Source organism: Hippocampus comes, unplaced genomic scaffold (assembly GCF_001891065.2).
Source record: "Hippocampus comes isolate QL1 unplaced genomic scaffold, H_comes_QL1_v1.1 scaffold269, whole genome shotgun sequence".
NCBI lineage: Eukaryota > Metazoa > Chordata > Actinopteri > Syngnathiformes > Syngnathidae > Hippocampus > Hippocampus comes.
This window is the reverse complement of record NW_017805376.1, coordinates 280,350-290,606: the sequence shown is the minus strand read 5'-3', so window position 1 is coordinate 290,606 and position 10,257 is coordinate 280,350. Positions and strand designations below refer to the sequence as shown.

Below are 10,257 nucleotides of genomic sequence, written 5' to 3'. Positions count from 1 at the left end.
CATATATGTTTTTTTATATGTACCATATCTTGTGCTGGCCCGGCCCACCTGTCAAATTTAGAAATCAATATGGCCCCCGAGCTAAAAAGTTTGCCCACCCCTGGGTTTAGACTGTCATGGTGAGTCACTGTATGGCAAGTGAGGAGGGACATACTATGTTAATGTCGGCAACTAAAGACCCATTTGAACCTTTGAATACAAGATTCACGGGAGGCATGAACTTTTTGGAAATCTAAAATGAGGACATTCTTTTCTTTTTTCTTCTAATTTCTGTAGCAGACAATTGTTGAACCAGGTCAAAGTGATGTCAGCCCATCCACCTTATTGAATGTTTCTTTAATAGAGTGAAACTCCTCTAGAACGAAACCTACATGGGCGAAAATACCCCCTTATGTGAAAAAATCTTCATGCATTAACACAATTCCCATTCTCCTGCCCCCCATACGATGAAAACCCCCCTGTTGCGTTATACGAAATCATCTTCTCTGCTCCAGCCTCGCGAAGACATTCACTACAACGAAGTCTTATCCAACAGCGACCTCTACTGCTTCATTTGAAAACAGGCAACAGCAACCACCACACTGGCTTTCATAGTGAACGATGTTTATTTCGGTCACAGCTGCGAGTTTCCTGTACTCAACATACTCATAGCTGCTCTGCCATTGGCTTACCGAGCATCATCCTGGCCTCCCATTGGCCAAGAGGGACCTCACTGTCTATGTGTGTAAATACTGAAGCTAGATCCATAACATCCGATTAGCTGCTCAGAGTAAATTGCTTATGGCTCGACGGACATTCAAATAAACAAACGTTTCCTCGAATGCTTTACTTGTTATCATGCTAAAAACCTTACACTAACTGGAGCGCTAATTAGAGAGCAGGTGAGTTCCATCGCCATTTTTATCAGGCTAAAAACATCCAACTTTTTATCATGCTAAAAACACCCACGGGACGCTTCGTAGTCCTCGATGGCCATAGTTAGCTCTCGAAGGCTAAAAACCTTACGCTAACTGGAGCGCTAATGAGAGAGAAGCGCTTCAGTTAGCGTAAGGTTTTTAGCCTTCGAGAGCTAATTATGGCCATCGAGGACTACGAAGCGTCCCGTGGCTCGACGGACATTCAAATAAACGAACGTTTCCTCAAATGCTTTACTTGATATCATGGTAAAAACAGCCACGGGACGCTTCGTAGTCCTCGATGGCCATAGCTAGGTCTTCCAGGGCAAAAAAAACCTTACGCTAACTGGAGCGCTTCTCTCTCATTAGCGCTCCAGTTAGCGTAAGGTTTTTAGCCTTCGAGAGTTAACTATGGCCATCCATGACTACGAAGCGTCCCGTGGCTGGCTTAAAAGTTCATTGCATGCCAGGAAGTATTTGTTATTATTAGATTCAGACGAGGATGGACATTGCATTGCTAAAATGGCTACAAAACGGGCCTTTGGGTGTCAAGCAGCTAAGACAAGAAGAGCTCTGATGCTGGAAGAGAGGGTAAAAGTGATCAAAATGAAAGACGGAGCAAGCAAAATAAAAGACATTATCCAAGAAATTGATGTAAGTGAATGCTGATCGTAAATTTCGCAATTTCTTTCCCTTTTTTTCCTTTCTACACTGACAATATGAAGTGTCAAATAAGTGTGTGCTCATACTTATGCACTATTGGAATAAAAATAGAGTACACATACGTTTGTGTGTGTGTGGGTGTGTGTGTGTGTGTGGGTGTGTGTGTGCTTACATCTGAGATCAAATTTGCTACAGTGAAAAATCCCTGTTGTGAAAAATTTCTTGCTGCAAACATGATTTCGTTGTAGAAGAGTTTCACTGTATTAGCCATAAATTCTGCAAATAAAATCGTAAAACTGACCCACAGCGACATCATGCAATCAAAAGCAATAACTGTATTAGTTTTTGCTTGATGATACATCTCCAAAGAACAAGTGAAGGAGGCATTTTCACAGTGTGCTTCACTTTGCCACATTCAATTAGGATAGAACTCTTAACTTAAAGTATGTTTCCTGTAAAATAAAGTGAGTCAGTTGAATTTACAGAATATATGTGTCGTGGGAATTTGACATTTAACAGTGTGAACTTGTATCTTATAATTAACTGTTAACTGGTATCATGGTGTCACCTGATCATGCTATGTGTAAATGTTGCAATGCAAAGTTGGTTGCTATGCAAGGTTGTAATTTTCCTGTATTTCAGGCTTCATCCCCTCCCAAAAAGAGAAAAAATAGTCGCACTCCAATGCTTGGAGGGACGCTCCATCACAGATCTGTAAATGATGTTTCTCCATCAATTGTAGCTGAAATAAATCTCATAGTTGTGCAAAGACTTTCATTGTCTTGGTTTCCCTGGACAAGACACATGCACGTCATGGGGCATGGTCATGAGCCAGGAAAAACCATGTTGGAGATTTTAATCCTTTATTCTGCCGCTCTGCCGGCCCCACTTGGCTTCCATTACCGACTCTTCGCTCAACCAATCCCCACATTCCAACATACCCGCTTCGGCTATGACAAGTGATTAGGGACCAGCATGCTTTGCATTTTGAAATACTGTACAACAAAAAGATTGTCGACACACACATCCAATCCAACCACATCACCAACATGGACGAGGTGCCGCTCATTTTGGACATTCGGGTGAACCACACTGTCGAGAAGAAGTAGAATAGCACAGTAGCGACATGCATAATGGGGCGTAAAATGTCGGCTTTTACTGTTGTGCTTGACTGCCATGGTAATGAACAGAAATGGCCTTCTCCAGTGATTTTTAAGCTGAAAGAAAAATTTCCAGTCGCAGTCAAAGTGAAGTTGTGAGCAGCGTGGGAGTGGTGGTGAACATTGCTTTTCTAAGAGTGGGAGACAGCACAGGGCGAGTTATACCACAATTTGTGAATGGATTGTGGATGCTTGGGGTGACATGCCTGCTTGCACTATTGTTCGAGCTTTTGCAAAAGCCGGCATCAATTCTGAGGAGCCGCATGGCAAGGAGACTGACGCTGACAATGCTGCGAGGGAACCTGGTGTGTTTGATGGAGAACTTGCCCAGCTGTTCATTTTGGATACAGAAGATGAGGACTTTGATGGATTTGTGGATGAGGATTGATCAAATAATAATGTGAGTGCATTGTTAAATACTTCAATGAAGTACAACCAAACTCAGTTTTGCTCCGTATTTTTGAAGTGAGCGAATATTTTACCATGCCAACGTCCAATAATCCCACTTTGTGTATGTGTTAAGTACAGAAATAGCACCCATAAATGACACAATGCTTTTTAATATGGTGCATCATATGGTCAGGAAAATGTGGTAGCTGAATTTGATGTCTGATGATGCTTTCACTCAAACGTGGCTGCAATTAAACTCTTGCTCCAATTATGCTTGGGAAGCCCATTTGGCTTGTGAGTGATGTCTGAATCACTGCTTTATCTGAAGTTTCACTGTTCTACCTCAAGGTTTTGTGTGTCCGCATGGTCAGAGCTGTGCATAAATACACGCATGCCCTCAAGCACAAATCCAGATTAATACATTCCATCGTGTCAAGATTTGCATGAGTGTGCATCACCACTCTTGATAAATGAGTTCCCTGAACTTTCGTCATATTCATTTTTTGATCATAAACCCAAATGGCTTCTGAATACAGAATGTCTTGAGGATACCGTTCTAACCTATAAAACTTTTTTCGGGGACTACCCATATATCGGTCTCACTAAAGCCTAACCAATCATAGCAGTCAGGCTTACATGATGGTAATTTAATACAGCAGCAAGAAAGACACTGACGTAAGTTAAATTTGTGTTTAAATTAAAAAGAAATTCATTTTTCCCCAACCTTTTGTCCTCACAGTCGGAGATGTGGGTCCAGCAGATTGCTTCCTCCATCCCCTCCAGTTCTGACATAGGCTCTCGGCCTCTGAAATGAAGGAGCACAGCGAATCCTCCTCAAACCGGTCAGAGTCTTCAAATGAGAACCTCTCCCCATCTTCCCATTCAGCAAACATCAGTTCCATTCCGTCGACTTTTAATTTTCATCCGCCCATGGGTCTGTGACTTCGCTTTACTTCTTGTCCTTTGTGTAAAATTTCCAGTTTCAGCAGTTTGTTTGTTTTGAGGGGTATGGGCAGAGGTGAAGATGGTGTTCAGTGTTTGTTTTCATAAAACATGGTGCAGGCACAGCTGAGTTTAAACTAAAACACCGTCAATAAGTCTCGAAGAATTTACCGTTGTGCCTCAATTGAATAAAACACGTTCGTTGTGCGAGAGTATCTTGGTCAGGTTAATCTTCAGCTAACCTATTTTTCTTTACATCAATCCAGTAACAATGTTAATACGACGCAGACTACATTTCCACCATTAGATACGTGTATCTATGTTAATTATTCATTATCAAGTTGTTTGTGTAATTCAACGCGGTTCGTCTCTTTCAAGAGTGGACGATATCTTGGACGATTTAAATTTCATACCAACAGACCATTACATTACATTTAAACCACAGGTTTGGCTTTAGACACCCCATTTCTTGACGTTGTTTCGTTCCCACCCACTGTCGATGTCTTCGTTTCCGTTTGTCGTCCCTGGTTTGAAATTATATGATGAAAATATTCCAATGTTGTTGATCCGGAGTAGGACCAGAAAAAGATGGTGTGTAGCTTTACTAACAGCTGATGTATAATTACGGGGGTTACCCGATAATTCCCCCCCCCCCACCACCTTCTTCTTCTTCTTCTTCTTCTTCTTCTTCTTCTTCTTCTTCTTCTTCTTCTTCTTCTTCTTCTTCTTCTTCTTCTTCTTCTTCTTCTTCTTCTTCTTCTTGGCGATTGGCAAATATTTTTGGGCAAAATACTGCCACCTATGAAACATCATACTGAACTATATTCTTACGATCCAACCATCGAACCGATCCCACTCTGCCGTACACAAATCAGGCGAGTGTTCCACTAAATCATCAGCGACAACTCTATTTCTACCAAAAATAAAATCAAAATGTTAAACAATTCACGGAAATGTGTATAATGGATCTAGTAGTCAAAGTTACTTGCTGTGCTTTCAGCTGATTAGTTGTTTCCTTTCCCAATTACAATTAACACATGATCCTTTATTAGGCTGCGAGGTTCCGATTGTATTACTGTATTATTATTATTATTAAGGCCTAAGCAGCTACCACTGTGAGGAACCTATTGTTTTTAATCGCATTCATTCATTTTCCAAACTGCTTTATCCTCACTAGGGTCGCGGGGGTGCCGGAGCCTATCCCAGCTGTCTTCAAGGCAGTAGGCGGGGGACACCCGGAATCGGTTGCCAGCCAATCGAAGTGTTTTTAATAGCAATTATTATTATTATTATTATTATTATTATTGTTGTTGTTGTTGTTATTAATGATATTATTATTAATATTACCTATCAATTTTCTAATCTGCTCATCCTCACGAGGGTCACGGATGTGCTGGAGCCTATCCCAGTTGACTTCGGATAGTCCGCGAGGTACACACTGAACTGGTTCCCAGCCTATCGCAGGGCACACATAGACGAACAACCATCCGCGCTCACACTCACGCCTACGGACAATTTAGAGCAGGGGTGTCAAACTCATTTCCCATTGTGGGCCACATACGGCCTCGGTAGATGTCAAGTGGGCTGGACCATTAATTAAAAAATAAAAATTTTGAAATTTAATGAACATATATTTTACAAAACATTTCATGAAGCACCTTAGATTTCCTTAGACAAATGTGCAATTTACTTTTATCATTCACATATCTGCATTGCAACTGATCCCACTGATTGTACAAAGGCACAAAACCTTAAGTAATTTGTATTGAAAACTATAGTAATGCACTTTAAGATTAAACGAGATTTATAAAGAAAGGATTTTTTAAACCATTTACACATGTGCATATAAAATCTAAATTTAATCCCTGCCTATATTTTACAAACTAAGGAGAGCGCTATTAAATGTGTAAAGAATAAAGTATTCACATGTCCTTGATAGCGTCTGCTGTGTTGGGTCTGTCTCAGTGACAGACTGAAGCTGCTGTTGTCTTCTTCTCTGATCAAAACAGCGTTGTCTTCTACTCTGATCAAAACAGTGTGTCTCCTAGCGGATACTCAATGAATTGTACCTTATTTAAAATATTCATTCCGTGTCTTATATGCATTGATTCACTTTTAAATTATCCTGCCGGCCTGATCGAACCTCCTTGTTGGCCGGTTCCGGCCCGCGGGCCATATGTTTGATACCCCTGATTTGGAGTGTTCAATCAGCCTGCCATTCATGTTTTTGGAATGTAATATTAATATTTAATATTAATAATATGCACACTCATGTGTGCATATTATTAATATTAAATATTTTTGTGTTCACAAACCTGGCACCATAAGCATTTTCTCAGAGCTGATTTTATCAGATGTATTTAATTTTTTATTATTCTAACTTTTAGAAGCAACTCACCAACCACCTGCTGGGTTGCTTTGCTGGAGGTGGAACAGGCCTGTCATGTTCTGCTCTGCTTTATTTTTGGTTTGTTTTCAGCACCAGCTGGAGTGTTGGATAAATAGTTTTCCAGCAGAGCATCCAGCAGGCACAGTTAACCCGGGATGGCAAGCCATTTTGGACCCGTCCCCCCACGACAGAGACTCAGATCAGAGTTGTGGGGGCACAAATAGTTTTCCGATGGGGCATGCAGCAAGTATTTCAGTCCCATCTTGAATCTCCTGGATCCTCTGCGCTATCTCCCACCTCAACGCCCCCACAATGCAATGCTCTGGCAGAATGTTCTCTGGTTCAGGACTTTCTTCCACAGGGTCATGGATCCGGGACATGGCTTCAAGCTTTATATTCTTGGCACCCTTGCAGTAGGGAAGTGAATTTAGGGGGTCAATAGTAATACCCACCCTGCTTGACATAAGTTAATTCTCTGGGCAGAACAGATGTATACAAGGTTCTTGTGGTCTGTACACACAGTGAAAGTCTCCTTAGTTCCTTCGAGCCAGTGTCTCTACTCTTTTAGGGCCAGGACGATGGTTTCCTACGTCGTCGTTGGGTTCTGTGGGACTGAGTTGACATGAGAAAAAGGCGCAGGGGTGGAGTCTATGGTTTACTGTTGGGACAGTAAAGCCCCCTTTTCTGAACCCGAAGCCTCCACTTGTCAAACAAAAGGGAAATCAGAGTTAGGATAATGTAAGACCAGTGGATTAGTGAACGTTTTCTTTTACTCCCGAAAGGCTGTTTCTGCTTTCGCATTCCACGTGAACTAAACTTGATAGGCTTTCTGGCTATACTTCTTTATAAATCGATGATACAAGTTGGCAAATCACTAATTCAGGCATGTCCAGCTCCGGGCCTGGAGGGCCGCCGTCCTGCCTGTTTTCCATCTCTCTTGGCTACAACACACCTGTTCAGATGATCAGCTCATCAGTCAACTCTAAAGCAGCATTAGAACATTCCTGATTATTTGAATCAGGTGTGTTGCTCCTGGGAGAGCTGGAAAACAGGCAGGACAGTGGCCCTTGAGGACCGACTTTGGACACCCCTGGCAAAGGCCATTATACCCCCGCTTGAACCTTGGCTGGGTTAGCTTTAAACTGACCCTTCTTGATGATGAACTATAGGAATTGTACCGTGTCCACGTGAAACTCACATTTTTCGGCCTTGGCAAGTAATCGGTTTTCTTCTTAATGTTGTACAATTATTTTGATGTCAGGCTGGTGTTCTTTGAGTGTCCATGAAAAAAAATCTAAGTACTATTTGAATAAACAAAACAAAAAACATTTAGCACATCTCTTAAAACATCATTAAACAAACTCTGAGAACGGCGGGTGCATTAGTTAAACCAAATGGCATGACTAGATATTCCAAATTTCTAAGGGTGTCTTGAAGGCTGTCTTCCACTCATCCCCTAACATAATACAGACCAAATGGTAAGCACTACGTAAATGTAATTTAGTGAAGATTGTCGTGGATTGAGGAGGGGCAAAAGCAGAATCCAGCAGCAGGAGTGGATATTCGCTTTTCACGGTTATCTGATTAAGGTCATGATAATCTACACATGGTCGTAACGATTTGTCCTCCTTCTCGACAAAGAAAAACCCAGCCCTGAATAGGGATTTGGATGGCCTAATAAGGCCTGCTCCGAGTGAATTATCAACATATTTCCTTAAGGCTTCTTGTTTGGGCTGTGATATCTGATGAAGTCGTGAAGTGGGGAGTGTAGAATTGGTAGTAGATCAATAGAACAGTCACATCTGTGTGGAGGCAATGATTGTGTGCGGTCCTTGCTAAATACCTGGCGGAGATCATAGTAAATACTTGGAAATTCTCTCTGCAAATAGTTTGAACATTAGCTTCATTAGTGGGTACACTGTCTCCTTTTGCTGAACGCAGGCCATCTGCACAACAAAACATACTCCAATTCAATATGGCCGGTTGGTCCCATGAAATGATAGAATTGTGGGTCTTGAGGCAGGGTTATCCTAAAACCAATGGTGCTGATCGTGGGGGCATGATAAAGAATTGCCTATTCTGTACATGATTTCCTGAAATATTTGAAATCAAGGGACCCATGAGTTGTTTTACCAATGTCAGGAGCCGCCCATTGAGATTGCAAACCCGCTTAGCCTCTTTTAAATTCGACCAAAAATCTAGATCATGAACCAAAGTCGGGTCAATAAAACAATTATCTGCCCTGGAGTCAACTAGGGACCAAATAGGGCGCACTTGGGTAGGGCCGACAATCTCCCCCACAAGTTCGAGCCGACTGTGTTTGCAAGACCCATAGTCAGTTACCACCACCTTCCATCGGGGTTGGATCAATCCCTCCTTGATCCTGGTGGTCGGTTATGGAGGTGGTGTCAGACTGACAGTTACCCATCAGGGTGGAGGGGCGTGACTGGTGTGGAAGTCTGGTCAGGCATGCGGAGACACGGTGACCCTTCTGGCCACAGTAGAGGCATAACTGGGTGTGGAACTGCCGCCGTCGTTCTTTCGATCCCAGCTGCATCGGATTCCCTGTCAGTGCAGCAGACATAGATGCGAAGCGGTGCTCCGAGCTCGGGGCTAACAGTGCTTTGTGGGTAGACGATGCCTGATTAGAGGGGTGATGCTCGGACCTGGCACGGAACAGCTCTACTCCTGTCACGTTGCGAGGTGGTGGTGGACCCCAAAAAGCAGGCAGGAGGGATGAGCAGGTTGTACTTGACGAATTGTATTGATAAAAACACAGAAAACTAAATCCAAAACAAAGTCCTGAAAACAAAACGAATCCAAAGTAGCAAACAAAACCAAGGCTGTAGCTAAAAACTAACAGTCACCAAACCATGATCGAGAACATGAACAAGAACATGACAGACAAACATGACAGCTACAACAAATCAACAATGACCCGACAATGAGTGGTCGGGCAGGAGTCCTTTCATGCAACTAATTGCATAACGATCAACAGATGTGCAGCTGCAGGGAGTGCCCTACAGTGCCACCTGTTGGTCACAAACCAAAACATGACAGTACCCCTCCCTCAAGGGAGGGATTCCAGACGTCCCAAAGTCAAACAAAGGCTTGCCTCTCCGGGGAACAGGAACGAAAAGCGATGGCAACCCTTGCCTCGCCAGGAAAAAGGAATGGAGGGCGGCGGCAACCCTTTGCCTGGGCTTGGCCTGACGTGGACTGAGCTCGGCGTGACGGGGAACATGAGACAGCCGGACGTGGACGAGGAACATGGGATGGCCACAATGACATGCGCCGCCTGAAGGGGAAACATGGGACGGCCGCATGACCTGCACCGCCTGAAGGGGATACATGGGACAGCTGCACGACCCGCGCTGCTGAAGGGGAAAAGGGTGTCGGCCGCAGATGTGCTCCCCTAGGCCAGCTGCAGACCTGCTCCGCCAGGCACATGGTGGAACCGGGACCAGTCCTTTGTACCTGCGGGGTCCAGTTGATGGTCGGGTCATTCTGTCACGTTGTGAGGTGGTGGTGGACACCAAAAAGCAGGCAGGAGGGATGATCAGGTTGTACTTGACGCATTGTATTGATAAAAACACAAAACTAAATCCAAAACAAAGTCCTGAAAACAAAACGAATCCAAAGCATCAAACAAAACTCAGGCTGCAGCTGAAACTAACAGTCACCAAACCATGATCGAGAACATGAACGAGAACATGACAGACAAACATGACCCGACAGGTGTGCAGCTGCAGAGAGTGCCCTACAGTGCCACCTATTCATCACAAACCAAAACATGACAGCTCCGTGTTCCTGCATC

General features: G+C 43.4%; 1 protein-coding gene across 3 annotated transcripts in view; it reads right to left on the bottom strand.

Annotated features, from left to right (window-relative positions):
- zswim8 (zinc finger, SWIM-type containing 8) overlaps window positions 1-4,711 on the bottom strand; it is a 179,613-nt gene extending 174,902 nt beyond the window's left edge. For all 3 annotated transcript variants that reach the window (XM_019872083.1, XM_019872084.1, XM_019872085.1), the window contains exon 1: window positions 3,834-4,711. In XM_019872083.1, coding sequence (XP_019727642.1) covers window positions 3,834-4,011 — 178 coding nt within the window. In that variant the 5' untranslated portion in view covers window positions 4,012-4,711. The remainder of the gene's footprint in view (window positions 1-3,833) is intronic.
- Between the last annotated feature and the right edge of the window lie 5,546 nt (window positions 4,712-10,257).